The following is a 22705-nucleotide window of genomic DNA, read 5'->3' as shown; positions in this document are numbered from 1 at the left end:
GAACTCTTGAGCAGCCTGTGCTGAATATAGATTCAGGAGTCATTGGTGAACTGGTGCCTAAAGTCCTACGTGTGGAAGAGATAGCCCCAGGAAAGTGTATATAGTCAGCAAGGCTGAGAATTAAGATAGGAATGCCAATATTTATGCAATGAGCAAAGAAAGAAGAGACCGTAAGTGAGATCAAGAAGAATCTGTCAAAAAGGTAGGAGGAAAACCTAATGAGAGTGGTTTTTTTAAACCCTTATGGAAGAAAGAAAAATAGAGAAGTTTGTAAACTTCTGAAGGGTCCAACTAAAAGCCTTCCAACATACTTATAGTCTTATGATCAACATATTTAAAGTCTTGATCTGAGGCAACAGTATGTTTATATGTATCTATTCAAATCTAGCAAAATAGTGATATCCAGTGGAAAAGTGCTTTAAATTAGGCAATGAATTCATGTATGAGAAAATAAAGGTGACAAAAATTACATAAAAAGATTAGCCATTATAAATCTTGTAACAAATAACAAAATTAAAATTGTTTATAAACTACTTAAATGAAAATAACTAGCCACAAATATAAAATTGTTAAAATAAAGTAAAAAGGGTTAACTTGCAAATTCAAAAGTTATTTGCATGTGGTAGTTCACAGCTGACAGAAGCAGCTGTCTGGTTTGTCTAGACAGCTGTTCAGATTTGGTGGAGTTGTTTCCAGTCCTGCCAGCAAGTTTTTCACCTTTTCAAAAACTGCTGGAGTGGGATCTACTTTCAGTCAAGTGCATAATACAAAGACTTGAGCTTGGATTCGTATCAAAACAATTCCTATCAGATGAGGCAGGCAACAGAATTTTAAAATTTAGTTACAATTATCTCTTTGATCTTGATAGTGTTTTTAGTCATTTCTCTGATTTTAAAAAGAAAATGCAAGGTGATTAATGCTCAGTCTGAACATTTCTATAGAAAATATCTTTTATCTACACTCGTGGATGGGTAACCTTGTTCTAGATATTTTTAAATACATAACCACATTAACTACAATACTTTAAATGGGTCCATCAAAAAAGGCATTTGTAAGGCTCACACATAATATTTTTAAAACATGAAAAGAAACTATAATTAATGATTGGGATTAAGCAAAATAGCCTTTTTCTTTTTAATTGGTCTTCATTTGGGCTTTTGTCCAAGTCACTATATATAACTAACTTGTATACTCACCCTATAACTGCAAATTAACATCCAACACACACACCCACATTTTCCCCCAGGTTTTGACTATTCCATTGGGGAAATGCATTGGCAAATGTGAGAACATACTGCTTACTTCCTGACATTTAGCCAATAATAAAAAGGACTGCTTAAAGTTATACCTGAAATCAATTTCTATGCAATAATACTAACTTAACCCATGACTGGTAAATATAATCAGTACATAATTAGTACACTACTCTAGAATAGCAGTTCTCAAAATGTGGTCCAGGGACCTCCTAAAGCTTCCTAAGACCCTATCAGGATGTCTGTAAGGGAAAACTACTTCCACAGTAATACTAAGACAGTATCTGCCTTTTCCATTCTCACCGTCATCCACATATACGGTGGGGTTTCCCTGAGGCCGCATGATGTGCAATACTGCAACCAATTAAAGGTAGCAGCAGGTAACAGCATCTGGCCGTCTTCAAGTGAGCCTGACGTTATAGAGACTTGCAAAACTGTAAAACAATGCCACTCTTCTCAGAAAACTTGCTTTGTTTTCAAAAATATAGTTAGTTGTTCACTAAAATGCTATTTATGTTAATATGCAATGGTTTCTTATTGCTATTTTTAATGAATAAATTATTTTTTAAAGTTCTCAGTTTGAATTTTTAATAGGATAAATATTAATAGCTATAATCCACATAAACAAAAGCTCTCTGGGGTCCTCAATAATTTTTAAGAGTATAAACGAGTCCTGAGATAAGAAGTTAGAGAACTTCTCCTCTAAAATATTGAACCTTTCTTTCATAACTAAATAATGCTTTTACAAATTAGCAAGAATCTTCTTATATAATTTCTGTTCAAGCAAATATATATTTGAGAAGAGAAGCCTTTGGGGAGAAAAGCAACCTTTCCCGTTTTACTTAAAAAAGATACAAAGGTATTTCCTCTTTTCTGTGGCCCTTGCTACTAGAGATGAAGACTAAGACTTACGGTGAAGAAAAGCTCCATAACTCTGCTGTCCAGAAGAGTCTCCCGCCAGGACTCTGTTGGCTTCAACAGCACATTTTGTGAGGATTCAAACATAGCTATATAATGTCTGCCCAGTTATCTGGTGTCAAGGTCGACAACAATAACATTCTTACTTTGTCTAAAGTATAAGTACATCCTAAATATAACAGGAGCCCTCCAGAAAGAATGTAATGGTAACAGTTTAAGCCTCTTCACATATGCTACATAATTCATGCATGAAGCTAAGGAATAAAAGGCATTAAGTGCTGGAAAAAAAGAACGCTGTAGGAATGTAAGATAACCGTTTCTTTGTAATTATGTGTCATGCTGCAGGGATATAGAAACTTTGATAATCAGAGATCTCAATGGTGGTAATGGAAGGAAAAACACTAATTGCAAAAGACATGCCAAAATATATACAAAAAGAAGAATCGATTTCGGCAAGTTTATCTCATCATTTCCCACAATATATTATAACAGCTAAAAGCACAAATACTAAATAGCATTTTTCCAAAAGAAATACATTCACTGGGAAAACCAGAGGGCAAAAACCCAAGAAGAGTAAACATACATCATATCAAAGAACAAAAACTACCACAGATCACAGTATCCAAATACCAAGTCCAACAAAGAAATAATCCATTGACAAAAAACTTCACAGATGCTTATTCAAAATTCCCACAGACTAAACAGCAAGTTACATGGTGTGCAGGCATTCAATGTCAAATATGCTTCAAACAGAATACTGTTTTTGACATAAAGTAACTAACATATTTTAGGTGTTTACGAATATAATTCATTCAGTAACACTGCCACAGTAACTGAGGCTTTTAGTACATGAAAAAATTGGGGATAAAGACAGTAGTTATGCCTCTTCCATTGCTATTCAAATGCACAGCTAAAATACCTCAACTAGGCAACATTCACATCACTAAATGAGAAATCTTAACAATAGCTGTCCAAAACTGTAGTAAAAATTAGATAAAAATTAAAATGCTATATTTTCATTAAAGCTCAAATCATTATTTTTGAAGAGAAACTGTTAATCACAGAGAAAATTAAAAGCTGTGCTAATGCTTTGGAAACCCTTTTTTAGAAAGATTATTGCTCACCTCCCTTTAAAATAGCTAATTTTATTTTGTCTCACTGCGAGTTGTTTGAAGGAAAGAAGTTAAGGCTTGTTTCTGAAAAGTCACCTCAAAAATGTTCCACAACTCCCTTAGATTAACAAAAGTGAAACTCAAATCAGATTCATTTAAACTTTACTTCTTTCTTCCTTATCTGCCCTCTTGTGGAGGTAGAGGGAAAGAGTAGAAAGCAAAAAAAAAAAAAAAAAGGAGCTACTGGAACTCAGAATAAAGTAAGCCTGAATTTTAAAAAGAAGAGGATGGCCGGGCGCGGTGGCTCACGCCTGTAATCCTAGCACTCTGGGAGGCCGAGGCGGGTGGATCGCTCGAGGTCAGGAGTTCAAGACCAGCCTGAGCAAGAGTGAGACCCCGTCTCTACTAAAAATAGAAAGAAATTATATGGACAACTAAAACATATATATATATATACAAAAAATTAGCCGGGCATGGTGGCGCGTGCCTGTAGTCCCAGCTACTTGGGAGGCTGAGGCAGTAGGATCGCTTGAGCCCAGGAGTTTGAGGTTGCTGTGAGCTAGGCTGACGCCATGGCACTCACTCTAGCCCGGGCAACAAAGTGAGACTCTGTCTCAAAAAAATAAAAATAAAAAAATAAATAAATAAATAAAAGAAGAGGAAAAAAATCAGCCTGTGAATACCAAGAGTTATCAATATAACCTAGGCTCATTTTCCCACTCGGCACTTATTCTGGCCTAAAGTTAATGCTGTATTCTTCATTCAATACAATATACTGATTCAATACCAGATCTTTTTATTGTGGTTTAAAAATGAAGGCTTGATTATCTTTCATAGAAAAAAAAAAAACCGAAATATTTATGAATGAAACTTAGATCTGACATCTAGGATTTGCTTCAAAATAGTCTGGGGATGGCAGAGTATAGACAAAAGAAGGCTGGCTGTGAACTGACTGCTGGTAATGCTGGGTATCCTCCCTACTGAAAATCTTTGAGATTTTCCACAATGGGAAGTGGGGGAGACTGCAGTATATGAAATAAATTATCTGAGTAAGGCAATCAACTCCTTGTAATTAATAAAAATAGAAAAATACCCCATTTATTCTTTTCCAGTTTTATCTCCCTTTATTTTGAACATGCCATTTATTTAATTGAAAGGTAATTTTTGGTATATAAACTTCAGTAATAAAATGTATTTATTAATAAAGGGCTATACTGTATACTGTGTTGAGCAAAAATGCAGAAATTATGACAATCTAATTCCATATTTTAGTTTACAGTCTGACATTAAAATGATACTAAATTGTTTATTTTTTAGCTATCCAAATCTAACAAAATATATGTATATAATTACTAAACATTTTTAACCAGGAATATAACAACTTATTAAAACTTTATATGTTCAAAAAGGTATCATGATTTTATTTTTAAATTGGGTGGGAAATGAGACACAAATGGGTTCACATAACCATAATAAAATGGCCTCAAAGCAGATGATCTGCCATTTTAGTAGCTAGCAGATGCATGTGCCCTCTGGATAAGAAGGAAAATACTTCAGGTGCTGCAGCTGCAAGAAAAAGTTCAAACTTCCCTCCAAGATCTCCAGACAGTTCAAGCAAAGAAAAATAACATAGGTGGCAGAAGCAAAGGGAATAATATTTATAAATTTCGCTACTTTTCGAAATATGGAAAATCTTATTCCAAGTGAATGAAGAGTGTCTCCCACCTTCTAACAAGGCCTGCCAGCTATAATACAGCAAGGAGGGTAACAATATTTAGTAAGTGGAAGATGATAACTTCAAAGATTAGTAAATCTTACAAAAGTATCAGTAGAAAAGTACAAAAGAAAAATAAATCTTACAAAAGAAAACTAAACAAACCTAAACCAAGATTCTGGATTAATTCTCTCCTTTACCTTTTTTTAATTATAAAAAGTATATACTTTATATACTTCTGGATATCAATTATTTAAGGGAAAATGAATATGAATTTAAGAGAGGGCCTTTTCCAGATATGAAATGAAATTAATTGCAATTGCTCACCTAAACACTGGGTTCAAAATAATCCTCAAATCCTATCTTTTTTAATCTTGGTTTTCCCCTCTTGACAGCAGTCTGTTTTTAAGTACACTGTTCCTGGTACCCAACTGTATAGCCAAATTTCTCTAAAAAGCTGATAATCAGAATATTGTTAAGATTTGAATTTCTTACACGTAGCCAATAGTATAGAGAGATTTGTGAGTCTAGTATGTGATACCTATTAACAAAATAACTTTTCCCCATGATTATTTTAAAAGTCCATGTGAGTTTCATTTTCTAACTCCAAACCTGGAAAGGATTTTCATCTCTGGCATGATGTTTGCCTTCTATGAAGAAAGCACAGCTGTAATGCAAAAGAGGCTACCCTTATTGTCCATTAAAGAACCAATCGACAACACTGTAGACTTAACTACCTTCTTTTTAATCACCCAGTCTGGCAGTACCATTAATAATACCATGTTTTCATAGTAAAAGGCACATATACTATAGTTTTTATGATAAGACACAATCCTATAGCTACAAATAATATCCCACTCTACTAAAAGAACATTTAACTATCCCCAAAAGCATTTAAATAAAAAGTTAAATGTAAAAACAACAAAAAGAACACTGTAATGACGAACAGAACAAATTTTTAAGAACAATGCTATTCTGACAAGAAATATGTGTTTCAGTTACCACACTGTACTGTGAAACTATTGAAGTTGTTGCCTCTGAATAGGAGACTACGCAGGCTCTTATGTGGGAGGGAGGCTTATTATTCATTGCATAGTATTTAGTATTACCTGAAATATTGTTATTTTCAATGTACATGTATTATTTTTCGGTTTTCAAAAACTAGAAGAGCATATCACAATGTGAGTAGAATAGTTATATACAGATCTCAACCATATATTTACATTTTAAAGAATGTAAAGAATTAACGTAATTCATTTTTAATCTGGTATTCCCAAATAATCACCTATTTCTATCTGTAGGTATAAGAAATCCAAAAATATCATTTCCACCCCATAATTCTTAACGTAGAATACTATAAAAACCAAACAAAACCACTACCACCAGAATGCAAAAATGCAGCACTCATATTCTTAAAACAATTATTTTTAAAATGATTTAAAGGTTAAATAAAGCAATAGTTTCACTTAAAAAATAGTAATTTTAATAAAACAAGTTTCCCTATTACAAGTTTTGATTTATAGACACTAATATGTTATAATATCTGGACATTACATTGCTTTATCTTTCTTAAATATGTCACCAATAAAAGTAGTCTGACAATGAACCCATTATTTATTAGACAATGTTTTATGACATGTACTACATGCTAGTCAGATTTTATGACTAGCAACAGATTGGCACTAGTTAAGTATGTATCATTTTTCCAAAGTTCAAATAAGAGTGTAATTCAAAATTTTTCTTGGGCTATGACTTTATGAATTTTTCTAAAATAAATACTGAATTTGTATAATTTATATTTTTTATCAAAATAATTCATTTGTAACCAAACAAAACACAATTCCACCAATAAGAAAAGCAAATAGAGCTGCTTTCAGTCTTTTAATAATCCTCTATCTTTTAAAAAAATTTGTCAGCTAGAAGCAGTGGCTCATGCCTGTAATCCCAGCACTTTGGGAAGCCAAGGCAGGAGAATCATTTGAGGCCAGGAGTTCATGATCAGCCTAGGCAACATAGCAAGACCTGTCTCTACCCGCCCCCGCAAAAAAAAAAGCCAGGTGTGGTGGTGCAATTCTATAGCCCCAGATACTTGTGAGGCTAAGGCAGGAGGATCACTTGAACCCAGGAGTTTGAGGCTACAGTGAGCTATGATTGTGCCACTGTACTCCAGCCTATGTGACAGAGCAAGACTCTGTCTCTAAAAAACAAAAAAGAAAAAAAAAAAAGAAAGAAAGAAAGAAAAATTTTCATCTGAATCTAATCTTTCTTTACCTTCCCATGTTTTCATCAAATTAAAGAACCAGGAATTAATAGTACAATGACGTTTCAGTCACTGTACCAAACACAAGTCCACTTCCTCTTAGCAAGGGTTCCAGCAAGAGATCCAATTCTGAAGTGCTAAAACCCAACCAGTCTCTAAACTCTACGCCATTGTAATCCCCTGGAAAATCAGTTACAGCCACGTGTAAATTCAACTGCACCAAAGAACAGTGAAGAATTACCTCTCCATTCCCTGCCCCCTCTCCCACAACAATCCTATCTAGCTCTAAAATTCTCTGCTTAGGAAAGCTCATCAACTTCTGTGAAATCAAAGGCATATAGAAATGTACCACCTGCCCTATTCATGACCAGAGACAAACACACACTAGGCTAAGAGCCAGAACGACAGAGCTTAATCGCACCCTGCTACTGACTGTCACTGCATAATCCTACTAAGTCTTCTGTCTTGAGTTCTCGTACAACAAACAGTATTTTCAGTAAGTATAGACATCTTAATATGAAGCTATCTTTGGAAACACACAGGTCCTTAAATATGCAAATAAGTTCTTATTCATCTACTAACACAATTTGTAATGGTGACTGAAGGTAAAAAAAATTAAATGAGTCATACCGTAGCTACACCTTATCGTCAAGCAAATACAGAGAGTCTGAAGATTTCCACTGCCCATTCTTGTAAGTATTTTACAACATAGGAAGGTCTGTAGCAACAATGGATATTTTACTAAAGAAATACTCTCTCCATTTTCCCATGTTCTTTTTTTACCCCACTTCATTAGTAAAACAAGTGTCAGGAACAAGAGGAAGCCTGATTTTTCTTCTTAAAGATTTAATCTCTTGCACTATTAATTTTTCTAACAACAAAACTGCTAATTCTCTTTCTGGCACAGCACAGAACCAATGAGCCTAGTCTTATGCGTGGCACTGAAGTCCAAGCAACTGTAAATCCTTTGAAATATAGGAAAACTGGCCTCACCTGAATTTTTTCCCAAGCCTTGCCTCCAAACAGTAAGGTTGGCTTTACTGGAAATCCAATGTAGGTAAAAGCTTCTGTATCCTGCCACTACTTTTACGATCCAGTTAGCTTTCCCCAAGAGATTAAGATAAAAAAAAGTTTACCAAAACCAAATCAGATCCACAAAAATAGAATACCAATAAAAGACAGTGTAACCAAACTAAAAAAAGAAATATTACTGAAGCCAACATACCACACATATCTGCCAAACATTCTTATTACAAAATGATATTGTCATTTATGATTAGCGTTGCCAAAACCCTTAAGCATTTGTGGACACCAGGTGAACTACTAGCTGAACTATATTAGCAGTAAACAAACATCCAAGAACTGAGCTAACACTTTTGAACTGGCTTCCTTCAATAATTAAATAATAAATAGTTTTTGAGCATCATCTATACTAGGTGCTAACGATGCAGTAAGCAAAAAAAGTATGGTCCATGCTTTCATGCAGCTTCGTGAAGGGGTAAACAGACGTTATTGTCATCCCTCAGTATGTGAGTAGATTCGTTTCAGGACCTCCTTTGTATACCAAATTGCATAGATGCTCAAGTCCCTGATATAAAATGATACAGTATTTGCGTAAAACCTACACACATACTCCTATATACTTTAAATCACCTCTAGATTACTTACAATACCTAACACAATGTAAATGCTATGTAAATAGTATTTTTTAATGTTTTTAATACGTATTATTTTTATTGTTATTTTTTGTTTATTTTGAATATTTTTAAACTGCAGTTAGTTGAATCCAAAGATGCAGAACCCTCAGATACAGAAAGGTCAACTGTACTTAAATAATCTAAGGAATGAAAAATTATAACTCAGAAGTGAGCCAGATGGGAAGAAATAATATGTAACACGCATACGGGAAGCGATAATACAAGTAACCTATCCTGGTCTAGGGTATGCAGCTGAAGTACAATAGGAGGTGACCAGGCAAAGACTGAGGATCCAGGCAGACAAAGAGCATGCGCAAAGGCACCAGGGCAGAAGGAACAGTGGCCTATGAGTGCAGCTCTACCAGAAAGAGCACGGAGGAGAGTGGTGAGAGGGAGGCAGAAATAAGATCATTCAGGATCTCAGCGTCCATTTTCAAATGGGTATGATGGCATGACAGAAGATCATAGGACCAGGACACTTTCTTTGCACAACAGTACTCTAAGATCGAATGAGAAGCAAGTGGGTTTCGTCTCAATAGTCTCTTTAAAGAGACTGAGACGGGGGCACAGTGGGCAGAGCAGTTAGCTCAATGGGCCACAGAGTGATTTCAACATTGTCAAATCCCAGGAGCCGTGGACACTGCACCACCCACACCTGGGTAGTATGTGGATACTTTCATAAATCATCTTTTGCACATAGGAAACCTACATGTAACAATCCTGTAAAAAAAAATAATGGTTTGCAAATGGCATGATCATGTATATACAAAATCCAAAAAAAAATCCATTGAGATAATAAATGAGTTCATTAAGATTATAGGATGTATGGTCAACATACAAAAATCATTTGTATTTATTTCTATACACTAGCAACAAATATGAAAATGAAATTTTAAAAAATTTATAACCGAATTAAGAATAAAATACTTATGACTAAATTTAACAAAAGTATAAAACCTCTATTCTGAAAACTTTAAGTGTTTAAAGAAATTAAAGAGCTTAATAAATGGATCAGAAAACTTAATATTGTTAACAAAGCAATACTCCACAAAGTGATCAACAGATTTACACAATCTCACTAAAATCCCAAGCTTCCTTTTTTGTAGAAATTGATAAACTGATCCTAAATTTCATATGGAAATGTAAAGGATACATAACAGGCAAAACAATCTTGAAATAGAAGTACAAAGTTAAAAGACACACATTTCCTGATTTCAAACCTTACTACACAGCTACAATAATCAAGACAGTGTGGTACTGGCGTAAGAACAGACTTATAGACCAATAGACTGAATTGAGAGGCCAGAAGTAAACCCTCACATTTACACTCAAGTAATTTTCCACACGGGGGCCAAGATAATTCAATGGGAAAAGAATATTCTTTTCAATAAATGGTGTTGGAAAATCAGGATATTCACATGCAAAATAATGAAGTTGGACCCCTACCTTATACCATATGCAAAAATTAACTTAAAAATGGATGATAGACCTAACTATAAGGGTTAAAACTATGAAACTCTTAGAAGGAAATATAGAATTAACTCTTTGTGACCTTGAGCTAGGCAAAGCGATCTTAAATATAACACAAAACCATAAGCAACCAAAGAAAAAATAGGTAAATTAGACATCATCAAAATTAAAAATTTCTGTGCTTCAAAGGCCATCATAAAAATCAACCCACAGAATAGGAGAAAATATTTGAAAATCATATATCTGTTAAGAGACTTTTACCTAGAATACATAAAGAACTCTTACAACTCAATAATTTAAAAAAGACAAATAACCCAGTTAGAAATTAGACAGAGGATCTGAATATATTTTTCTACAAAGAAGATACACAAATGGCCAATAATCACAAGAAAAGATGTTAAAAAGCATTTACCATTAGGGTAATGCTAATCAAAGCCACAATGAGATACCATTCATATCCAATGCAATGTCTATAAACAAAGAGACAGACAACAAGTATTGAAAATGTGGACAAAATGGAATCCTCACACATTGCAATGTTAATGTAAAATAGTGCACCTGCTGTGGAAAAAATCTTGCAGTTCCATAAAATGATAAATGTAGAGTTAGTATATGACCCAGCAGCTCTATTCCTACCTATGTATCCAAGAGAAATAAAAACATACTTCCATGCAAAAACTTGTACGTGAATGTTCACCGCAGGATTACGCTACAGGAATACCTCAGATATACTGCAGGTTCATTTCCAGACCATTGCCATACAGTGAGTCACAAAAATTTTTTCATTTCCCAGTACATATGAAAGTTATGTTTATACTGTAGAGTAGCATATTGTGTACAACAGCATTATATTTAAGAAACAGTATATATATGTATATATCTTAATTTAAAAATACTTGATTGCTAAAATATGCTGACACAGAGACACAAAGAGAGCACATGCTGCTGGGAAAATGGAGCCAACAGACCTGCTTAACACAGGGTTGCCACAAACCTTCAATATGCTAAAAAAAACACAATAAAGCAAAGCACAATAAAAGGAGGCATGCCTGTATATTAAATATTGTTTTCAGAAAGTAGGAAAAACTCAAAAGCCCATCATTTGATCAGCAGATGAACAGATAAATAAAATGTGGTATCTCCATATAATAGAATATTATTCAGCAAAAAAAGGAATGAATCACTGATAAATGCTACAAACATGGACAAACCTTGAAAACATTATGCCATGTGAAAAAAGTCACAAAAGACCACATATTGTATGATTCCATTTACATAAAATATCCAGAATAGGCAAATCTATAGAGATAGAAAGTAGATTTAGTAGTTGTCATGGATGGCAGTGTGGAATGGGGAGACTAAGGGGGTAACCAAGAAAGAGTGTGAGGTTTTGGGGGAATGATGAATATTTTCTAAAATTGATGGTGGTGAAGGTTGCACAACTCTCTGAATAAACCAAAAAGCACTTAATTGCACATTTTAAATATACGACTTATACGGTATGAGAATTATATCTCAATAATGTTTTCCTTTTTTTAAAAAAAGGGAAAAATGGGCCGGGCGCGGTGGCTCACACCTGTAATCCTAGCACTCTGGGAGGCCGAGGCGGGTGGATCGCTAGAGGTCAGGAGTTCGAGACCAGCCTGAGCAAGAGCGAGACCCCGTCTCTACTAAAAATAGAAAGAAATTATATGGACAACTAAAACCTATATAGAAAAAATTAGCCGGGCATGGTGGCACATGCCTGTAGTCCCAGCTACTCGGGAGGCTGAGGCAGTAGGATCGCTTAAGCCCAGGAGTTTGAGGTTGCTGTGAGCTAGGCTGACGCCACGGCACTCACTCTAGCCTGGGCAATAAAGCAAGACTCTGTCTCAAAAAAAAAAAAAAAAAAAAGGGAAAAATGGTGCCTTCTTGTGCCTAAAAATGTTGTGCTGTCCATATGCCTTAACGGTGCCAAATAGGTTTTTGAACATGAATTATCAATTAAGAATAACTGATATTTTAATGAAAAGAGGCAATATAATGCATCAAGTACACCTTTTATGTAACTTAATCTAAAAGTGACATATTTTAAAATCTTAATAAAGGTCTTGGCTGGGCACAGGGACTCACACCTGTAATCCCAGCACTTTGGGAGGCCAAGGCAAGAGGACTGCTTGAGGCCAGGAGTTCAAGACCAACCTGAGCAACATGGCGAGACCCCATCTCTACAAAAAACATTAAACATTAAATTAAATTTTAAAAATAAAGGTCTTCTGTATATGACAATTCTGACTACATTCTGCTTTGTGAGGTAAAACTGATATATGGTGAAGAATATTTACCATCCTACGTGGATTTAAAAAATAGAGAAACTAAATATTCAAAAGGCTACCTCAAGTATATTTACCCCAATTAGATTACATTTCCATTACTTTTATTCAGTTAAACTCTACACATTTAGGTGTTGATGACAATTGGACACTGCTTTGGTGGCTGATCTTAACATGTTAATATTATCAAGATAATGCTCCCAGACCACTCTCAGTGCAACACTGTGCATGAATGGTAATAAATTTACACAATTTCCCCCAGTTTGCACAACCACCAAAATCTGCTAAAAACAACTATCAGGGTAGGAAGTACAGAGTTCTACCTAAGACAAAAGCAAAATTTATTTAACCCATGAAAGGATTAAATTCACATGGTCATGATTGCTCTCTCAATAGCAGCTTTCTAACCAAAAAAAGATCCTACTGTCAAGATTAAAATGTATAGGAAAATCTTCAAGAATTCATTTTAGCTATTAATAAACTAAACCTCTCTATACAGTTGTAATTTCTTGAGGACTCACTTCTCACTCAAACCTAACATGGGAGAAAAACACGTAAATTTGGCGGGCAGCTCTCTTACCCTCTTCTCATCAGTATCATTTCCCAAATACTACAACATTAAACTCACAGCTTCAGAGCACACTGCATGCCTCATAAACAGGGGCATGCATTAAGATTTACTGAACTGAAATAATCCAGACTGGTTCGTGAAATATTTTCAAGTATTTAGATAATTTTAAACAAATCATTTTCTAGTGAGAAATATTATATTTAAATCAGACTTGCCCAAACTGATACCTGAATAAATGATATAACTTACTAGCCAAAAGGTGGGCGGCACCTAATGATGTTGCCACTGACATGTAATGTTCAGCTCCTAAGTTGCCTTTGCCCTAAAAAACCAAACAATTCAGAGTTAGGTAGTGTAAAATCAAGTTTCCTCATTAGGGAGACTTTTTTCTAATGTTCAATCCATACCGCCCTGCTCCTGTACTAATTTAAACGATACAATATAAGTAAAAAAATCTGTGGGTTTAGAAAGAGAAAATAAAATGTCACATCACAGCTCAGGCAATAGCAAACAACTTAGCAGATCTTCCTTTCTCTGCTGTCTAATCGGCAACAATGCAACATCAGAAAAGCAGTTTCATTTCTCCCCTCCTACTCTCCAAAGGCCCTACCACCTATGGCAGCTATGTGTAACTGTCGTGTAGTTCAGTGAGATGTGTAACTATAGGCAGGACAGGTGCATACTATAGGCAAGAGGGGAGGGACAGGGGACACAGAACAGATATAAGAACTACCAAGTTAAACAAAATACTTGTAAAAATATGATACAGGTAAGTAGAGCACAGACAGTCAGCTATGACCCAAGACTGAAGGAACTGCTCCCCAAACACCCTTTCCTCCTAATGGCCCAAAGTCAAAAATTCTTCACATTGGTTCTTTTGGATATCTTCCTTATAAAGTAGAAATATCCCTGGAAGAGATAATACATGAACTACTTCAAACACTGATTAATGACTTTATAGTTCAATTTTCTTTTTGTTTTTTAATAGAGATGTGGTCTCACTCTTGCTCAGGCTAGTCTCAAACTCCTGGCCTCCAGCGATCCTCCAGCATCAGCCTCCCAAGGTTCTAGGCTTACAGGCATGAGCCACCGTGCCTGACCTATTTTCTTTTTACTTTTTCGAGACAGTGTCTCACTCTGTCACCCAGGCTGGACTGCCGTGACATCATCAAAGCTCACTGCAACCACAAACTCCTGGGCTCAAGCATTCCTCCTGCCTCAGCCTCCCAAGCAGCTGGGACTACAGGCCACACCACCATGTCCAACTAATTTTTCTATTTTTTTGTAGAGACCAGGGTCCTGCTATATCGCTCAGGCTGGTTTTGAATTCCTGGCCTCAAGCGATCCTCCTGCCTTGGCCTCCCAAAGTGCTAGGATTACAGATGTAAGCCACTACACCTGGCCTTCTTTCTTTTTTAAAGGGCACAATACCAGGTATAAATAGAGACAATAATTGGAGGAAATATTGATTGCTCAAAAAAGAGAGGATTAAATACTTCACAATGGCTTTGTATGTGTGTACTTTAAAATTCCATCAGATACTGATTTCTACCACTTTGTTCTTCCATTTTGGAACAATCCTAGACAAGGCTGATCAAATCATTGTTCAAAAGCTAGGAAACTTGGATCATCGAGGCAGGCAACTCATATTAACACAGAGGGCTTCCTTTCTGTCTTCCCCACTACTCAACTAAGCCCTGGGCTATCTCAACATCTACGTCCTTGGCCTAGTACTATATTATCACATTTTCTTTCCTAAATCCTCACTTCTCCCCTCAGGCAATAAACAGGTTCATCTCTCCAGAGCTTGAAGTACAAAACACAACCTTCCATTGACACAAACTCCTACTCCCTTGAGCTATCACAGCCGATGCTCCGTGAATTATCTGTACAGTTGATCTATACAGTTGTCCTTTAACAAGACAAGTTTGAACTATGTGGGTCCATTTACATGTGGATTTTTTTCAATAAAAGTTACACTAGGTGTGCCTGACTCTCCTGCCTCCCCTTCCACCTCCTCACCTCTTCCACCTCTGCTATCCCTGAGACAGCAAGACCAACCCTCCTCTTCCTCCTCCTCCTCTGCCTGGTCAACCTGAAAACAATGAAGGAGACACCCTTTATATTGATTCACTTCCACCTAATAAACAATATTTTCTCTTCCTTATGGTTTTCTATTCTAGATCAAAGAAGATTTAGACGATATGGTAATAATGTTTTGTTTCCTGGATTTCGAGAAGCGGACAGAATTACTAAGGACATTACTGAGACAACTGCCAAAATTTGAAGAAAGATTTGTAGATTAGATGATAATATTGTATCAATGTTAAATTTCTTGATTTGCAAAATCATACTATGGTTTTGCAAGACAATCTCTTATAAGAACCACAGTGTAAATTCAAAATTCTTGATCTTAGGGAAATACAAAATGAAGTATTCAGAGGTAAAGAGGTACAATGTCTATGATTACTTCCAAAGGACTCCAAGGAAAAAAAAATGAGCCTAAATATACACATACACATACATGAATAAATGTACATGTGTGTGCTCTCGTACACGCATGTGGGGAGAGAGAGAAAATAAATGGGGAAAATGTTAACAATTGACAAAGGGCATATGAGAGTTCTCTGAGCTATTCTTTCAGTGTATCTTTATGTCTGAAATTGTATTAAAATAAAAAGATACAAAAAAGAAAGCAGATTATAAAAAATTATGAATGGGGATTATTATTGATAGTTTAGTACAGCCTAATCTAACATGATACCATCCCAAGTTATCAAATATATTAGACACAAAATATATAAACACATTTTACATGGTCTTGTTATTCATTTGTCTATCCTAAAGGTAAATCATCTTTTAAGAAGCCACCAACTCTTCTTTCTCCACTCCCACTGCTTCACTTGATCAGCCTTAAAAAAAAGAAGCCACCAACTCAACACGTTTTGACTAATTTGATTATCAGATCCTCTCCATGGTATAAAGCTGAATAATTACTCAATTCTTTCGCTACTGATTGAAAATGGTATTCAGGTAATTGCCAAAATTAGAAATTAGTGAGACTTGAGCTCCTTGAAATTGGTTTCCCTAGTTAGTGCTAAAACTGTAGTTAGGTTTAATGCCACTGTCAAGTTCCTCCTACACTTAAAGCTGATGCACTCAAAGGAAGAAATATTTAGCTGTAGTTCAGTGAGCCAACAAATGGCACGATACAAACATCTACCGTCACAAAAGAACTCACTTTTAAGCCATGAAGTAGAATATCCTCAAGTCAAGACCAAAATATATTTTCTTTAAACAAGGGATTATTATTATTTCCTTTGGCAACACCACAGTAATGCTTATTTTCAGATGACAGGTTTCCAAAGCTTTACCTAAATACTTTATAAAATATTTTATGTGTGTGTATCTTTTAGACAAATTTTGTTTCCAAACGCCCAGAGAACTGTTTCTCTATGAAATAGTCACTCTCCACCAACTATATTTTCCCCTAAAACAGAAACTTCAAAATTGGATACAATATATTCAGTGTAAATTTTGTTGATTTTCCCTACATATATAATTAATGTTTTGATAGCTCCATATGGCCTGATACTTTAAAATCTCTCAAGGCTTTTCAACATATTTTAACTAAAAAAACTGGAGCAGGGAGTTGAGTCCAATCTATCTCCCTCACTGCAAGATCCCACCGCAGTGGTCCCTATACCTGACACCACGGGCCCCTGTATAAAGTCTGCCTCACCATCTAAATAAATAAATAAACAAACAAGCAAGCAAACTGGAGCAAAAATAATATTGCAACACTCACAGGGGAAATTTTTTAAAAAGCAAACCTAAGAAAATATGTACCTCTTTTAAACCAAAAATAACTAAATTAATATACTGAAGCCACAAAGGCGGTTAATTAGGAAAAAGATGATTACAGAATAGGAATAAAAGGAAAAAGTGGTTAACCTCACTGTAGCTTCACCCCATAAAGCAGCAGCTTACCGCGACTACCCTTGGGAAAGAAAACCAAAGAATTCGTGGTTTGGGGAGTCAGACTCACTCTACCTTCTTTATCCTTCTACAGTTAATTTTCTACCGCATGAAAGCAGTAAGTTGAAAATAGAAGGGAAAGTTACAACCCACCACACCCTTTTAAATCCCACAATTTACCAGCCACAAACAATTAGTACACATCTATGTATGTGAATGTGGTAGTACTTGGCTCTGCTGGAATAAAGATGTATCTTACCATAAATCTCTGATATGGCTCGGCATCTATTTCCTGTTTGCTTATCATTAGTCTTTTTCTCTTAAATAGAAAGGAGAGCCCCCAGATTAAAGACTTCTAGAATAGGTTACATTACATTTTCGATATCATACAGGAGTGTATCAGATCAAGAAAGAAAAGAGTATGACACAGATGGCTAGCTGTATGATGAACTATTTTATTCAAGGAGGCTATTAAGAGCTCCATAAATAGCAGCTATTACAGACTGTTTTAAATTTAAAACAATTTAAAACTGGGGTTTGAAATGTATTGTTTCATTTAATTCACACAACATTCCATATCCCCATTTTACATTTGGAAAAATTGAGATTTGGAAGTTCAGATAACATGCCTAAGTTCAGGTGAAGCCTGAATGCAGGTCTGCCTGACTTCATTATGCAACAAATGGGTAGCCACTATATATTTCTGATTTAAATCTATTGATAGGCAGCAGATGTCATCCCTGCAAGGTCTGAGCAGAAAAAGGAAAAAAAAAAAAAATACACAGCAGATATTCTCGAAAAGTAAATCATAAACTTCAAGAAACTGCTTTCTAAACTACAAATTTCTCCAATTTAGTAACTGATAAAAAAGCAGATATATGTACAGTATAACCCATTCAAATTTACTTTGCATTAATAAATAATTTCCTAAAAATGAAATTTTCATTTCTTTATACTGCTAAAGGCGTTTGAAGAATAAATGTATTACTAGCTTATTATCTACATTTGAACAATATTGCCAACCATAAAGACTAAATTAGAGTACACCAAACTAGCTTTAAGGAATATAAGTGAAAAAATCCAATGTAATTACATGTCCAAGAAGAAAATGATTTACAGTCTCTTAATAAAAATGCAGTTTCCACCTTTTTCCTTTTCCTTCTCAAGGAATATTGCTATTCCTAAGTTAGCAGTGGCCCCATTAGCCATCAAATGGTTCCATGTAATTCAACCTTCTTCTACAATGCAGTAAATGGAATCTGAAATCTTTTAATTAGTCCACTATACTCTGGCATTATAAAAATAAAAGAAATTAAATTCTATTTCTTTTTTTAAAAATTATTTTCTTTCAACATCATGTTCTATAAAACCTGCGGAGATAAAAAAGACTTTGAGCCATAATTAAGTCATCTATGAAAATTACCACAAATAAACTATTCATTTGTTAAAAGGATATAATTTGGAGGAAGAAAGTTCCAGCTCAAGACTTGATTGGCGAGTGCAAGGTAACGCTGAAATACTGAAGACATCTGTGCATTGAGGTTTTCCCGCCTGCTAAACTCCTGCAGAACTTCAACAGTTAACATGAAGATCTGACGAAGGTCTTCTTCCTATAGTCAATAAATCACAAATATTTCTGTATGGAAAACTTACCCAAAATGTATCCCTTTTAGACCCATAAGATAAAACCAACAAAAACCTTAAAATTTCCAGTGGAAAACACTATTTCCTTAGGAGTATCTTCCATTTTTAGGCCTCTACTCGTAATTTACATCACACTATGCTTTCAAGTGACACCAGTTTGAATATTTACTGTAATATAAATGCTATTCCATAAAAAAGAGAGCCTTTGACCACTCCTGCAGAGCTGGAGGAGTCAGTGCAGAGCCCTAGGATTTAAGCCAATGCCTTCACATAACTTTCCTCCGGAGCCAAACAATACAGACGAGACAAAGAGCCCACACCATCTGCAATAACATTTTAAATACATGGCCCTCTCTGGCATTCTTCCAGTCCTATTTTTAAGGCCAGCAGAGTCCCATCAATTGAATTAGTTATATCTAAACACAATTAAGAAATAAATAATAAATGATAAGAAATAAATAATAAATAAGGATCTTTATAGTAGCACTCCCCTTTTGTTTTAAGACTAGAATTAAGTAATTTTAAACTGTCAACTATGTTCACCAAACCTATCACTTTACTACATCCTTTGAAATCACAAAATGAATACTCAACTACCTAAAATAAATGTTCTCACCCATTAGGAACAGACTGAATAAAAAGTGAATGATACAATAATGAAAACACAAGAACAAAAATACCAATACCTGAAAAACTCTTTTGCAGTTACCATGGAATTCCATACTCAATCCAATGTTGCTAGTTTTACTTGAACTTGAAAATTCACTTAATAGTGCAGTTAGAATAGAACAGGCCAGAGTTTGCTGTAATTATTTGATAAGAAATGATTGTGAGGCATTATTTTTTCAATGCTTTGTTTCAATACATTTGTTCAAACATAAGGAACATTTTCTATCTTTAGATATCTCATTATATTTTTAGATCTTATAACTACCAGTCAGAAAATTAGAAATCACAAAATAAAGGTTAGCTCTCCTTTCCATATGTCCTCGACTACAGTAACACAAATCCATCTGAAACTTGAACTCAGGTCACCTCCAGCTTAATCACAGAATTCAAATGATATTTTAAAATAATAAGCATTGAATGTATTATTTCATTTAATTCACACAACAATCCATGTCACCATTTTACACTTGAGAGAACAGACTTGGAGAGGGTAAGTTATTACCAAAGGCCAGCTAAGATTTCAACCCAGAGCTCTCTGACTCTGATGTTTGTAAAATGTATTCCCAAACAGATGAAAAGTGAAACAGACTTTGCAGTATCCAAAATATTAACCAGGTAGTAGCCAAAGGTTTTTTAAATAAAAAATGAAGATATTCCTTCTCATTTTTTCCATCCAACAGGCTCCTACTGTCAACTCATTGATTTTATTCACAGACTATTTAGGTTCAAGGTACCAAGGATGAAGAGAGGATACAAATTATTTTGGCACGTTTCCAGGAGTTAAACAGAAATATGCACACTACCTCTGAACAACCGAAAGATTAAAGTCAAGATGATACTATTTATGCAAGCTTATACAACAGCTGACCACAGTCATACCCACCCACCAACTGCAACATCTTTGTTCAGAAATGCTTCTGATGTCAGTACCTTGACCTTACAGATGCTTATCTTGGCAAATCTTAGCAAATATACATAAAATTAAATTCCTAAAGATTGGCATGAGATATTTATCAAAGGTGACAGTGATGGCTCTGTGGGTGACCAATATACTATGTGTCTGTTATTGCATGTCTGAAATTTTCCTTTAAGAAATATTAAAAAAAAAAAAAAAAGAATTAAATTCCTGCTTGCCTCTTAATCTCAACTAAAATACGCGTGACTGCATTGCTAGTATTTATGGAAGACACACTATCCCATACATTACCGCCATTTCCCTGACTTTTCCGCATCAGAAAGTAAATGAAAATTCTGTGGGATATCTGGGGATATCGATGGAATATGTCTGCTACAATGACAAAAGTTCTCTGAATGCTCCTGGTTTAGCTTACATATATACACTTTGTAATTTTACTCCAAAATGTACAGTTGTTTTAACATAAAAATGTCCCCTCCTCCCCAAATCTTCAAGAAATGCGCTCTGTTTAACTGCCTTTGTACGGCTCCAGGCACACGGAGAGGAAGGAACATGGTCTGAGAAACCAGGCACTAAAGCCTCTCACAGAAAAAAGTTTATCACATGCCCCTGTCATTTTACTGTTTAAAGGGATCTTAGAAACTCAGCAAGTACAATCCCTTTATTTTTTAGCTAACAAAATCGTAATTCTTAAAAATGGCTTTCCTTCAGAATGGTGATTAATGATTTAAGTACCAGCAATCAACACTTCACAGACATACTGAAATAACATCAAGATGGGGAAAGTAGGTATTAAATCAAATTAATGAAATTCAGAGGAAAAAGTTAACTCACAATGATCTAACAGGATGAATTCCAAGATCTTAGAATTCTGAAAACAATTTTTACAAGCCGTAGACTTGGCTTTTCACTTATCCTTTCTAAACTGGACGTCAGCCAACAGAACATTATAAACAAGGACCTAAATGTTTGAGAAAATTTGTTTTACTAAAATAAGGAAATTAATTTCAGAATCTCAGACAAGATAATCGATCTACTGATAACAGAATTAAAAAAAAAAAAAACAGAATTCATGTACAACTTATACAAAAACCTGCCAGCTAAAAAGAACCCAGAGGTGATAATTAAACATAAACTGCTATCATTCTTACAAATAATCTACAATAATTTTCCATAAGTAATTTACAATTTGCCAGATTGTTTTTAGTGCATTCACCACAAAATGCCATATTTTAAAACCATAACCATATTGAAAATTTCAGTAATACATCTTTAATTCATTATTTAAAAAATATACTTACATAGAGCTTTAATTTCATCTGAAATAAACATTTCCCAAGATTGCACACACGTTTGTGGTTGAGATGTGACACAAATGAGTGAAGGACAGGGGCAGAGCAATGAAAGGTGGCAGCCTTGCTGAGGCTGCTCCTGCTCAGAAACAGGACGGATTTTTAAGTCTCCTTTATCTATAAACTGCATCAGACAAACAAGGAGCCCCCAGTCACATGAAATTGCTTTTAAGTTGTGGTAATAAATTTATCCCTCCAAAACAGCAAACTTTCACATTAATGAAATACAAATTCACCCATAAAGGCAAGCACATTCTTAATAGATAAGAATTAAGAACAAAATGCATTATTGCTGACTAGCTCCCTGACCATAAAAGAATCTTTTATTCTTAAATAATTTCTTCATCCTATAAAAGTAATATGCCTTCATCTGCGAAAAACTAGAAAAGCATAGGAAAATAAAACTGGCTACAATCCTACCATCCAGGGGTTATTATTGTAACAGTTATTTACAGCTTTCTAATTTTTTAATGCCTAGATATACATTATGTATATACCCCTGCTATCCATCCATATATATTGTTTTATATTCTACTTTTCTACATTGTACCTATGAAATAAAAAGAAATCTTTAAAAACAAGTGTGTTCTATTCAAATATACCACTTCAAGACTAAGAAATACATAAAAATAAATTATCATACAGCATAGTTAGAAGTTATTACCAGAAATAAAATATTCTGGTTTTAAAGGTACCTAAAATTATCAGCTTTCAAAGAACTAAAATTCAATAAGGTATTTTCATCCTTAAAAGATATCAGTTTAACCCTTCTTAATTTGGAAGTCCTGTAAGGATACGAGATTAGTATCAGAAACATTAATTACACTATACTGGCCTGG

General features: G+C 34.8%; 1 protein-coding gene across 2 annotated transcripts in view; it reads right to left on the bottom strand.

Moving 5' to 3' along the window:
• Positions 1 to 22705, bottom strand: part of XPO4 (exportin 4) — a 92752-nt gene that overhangs the window by 42389 nt on the left and 27658 nt on the right. For both annotated transcript variants that reach the window (XM_069467445.1, XM_069467446.1), the window contains exons 5-7: positions 19616 to 19732; positions 18742 to 18895; positions 2166 to 2278 (exon numbers count right to left, since the gene is read on the bottom strand). In XM_069467445.1, the coding sequence (XP_069323546.1) occupies positions 2166 to 2278; positions 18742 to 18895; positions 19616 to 19732 (384 nt within the window). The remainder of the gene's footprint in view (positions 1 to 2165; positions 2279 to 18741; positions 18896 to 19615; positions 19733 to 22705) is intronic.

Source organism: Eulemur rufifrons, chromosome 4, assembly GCF_041146395.1.
Source record: "Eulemur rufifrons isolate Redbay chromosome 4, OSU_ERuf_1, whole genome shotgun sequence".
In the NCBI taxonomy this organism is placed as follows: Eukaryota; Metazoa; Chordata; class Mammalia; order Primates; family Lemuridae; genus Eulemur; species Eulemur rufifrons.
The sequence above is the reverse complement of the archived record's forward strand: the minus strand, read 5'-3'. Positions and strand labels throughout refer to the sequence as shown.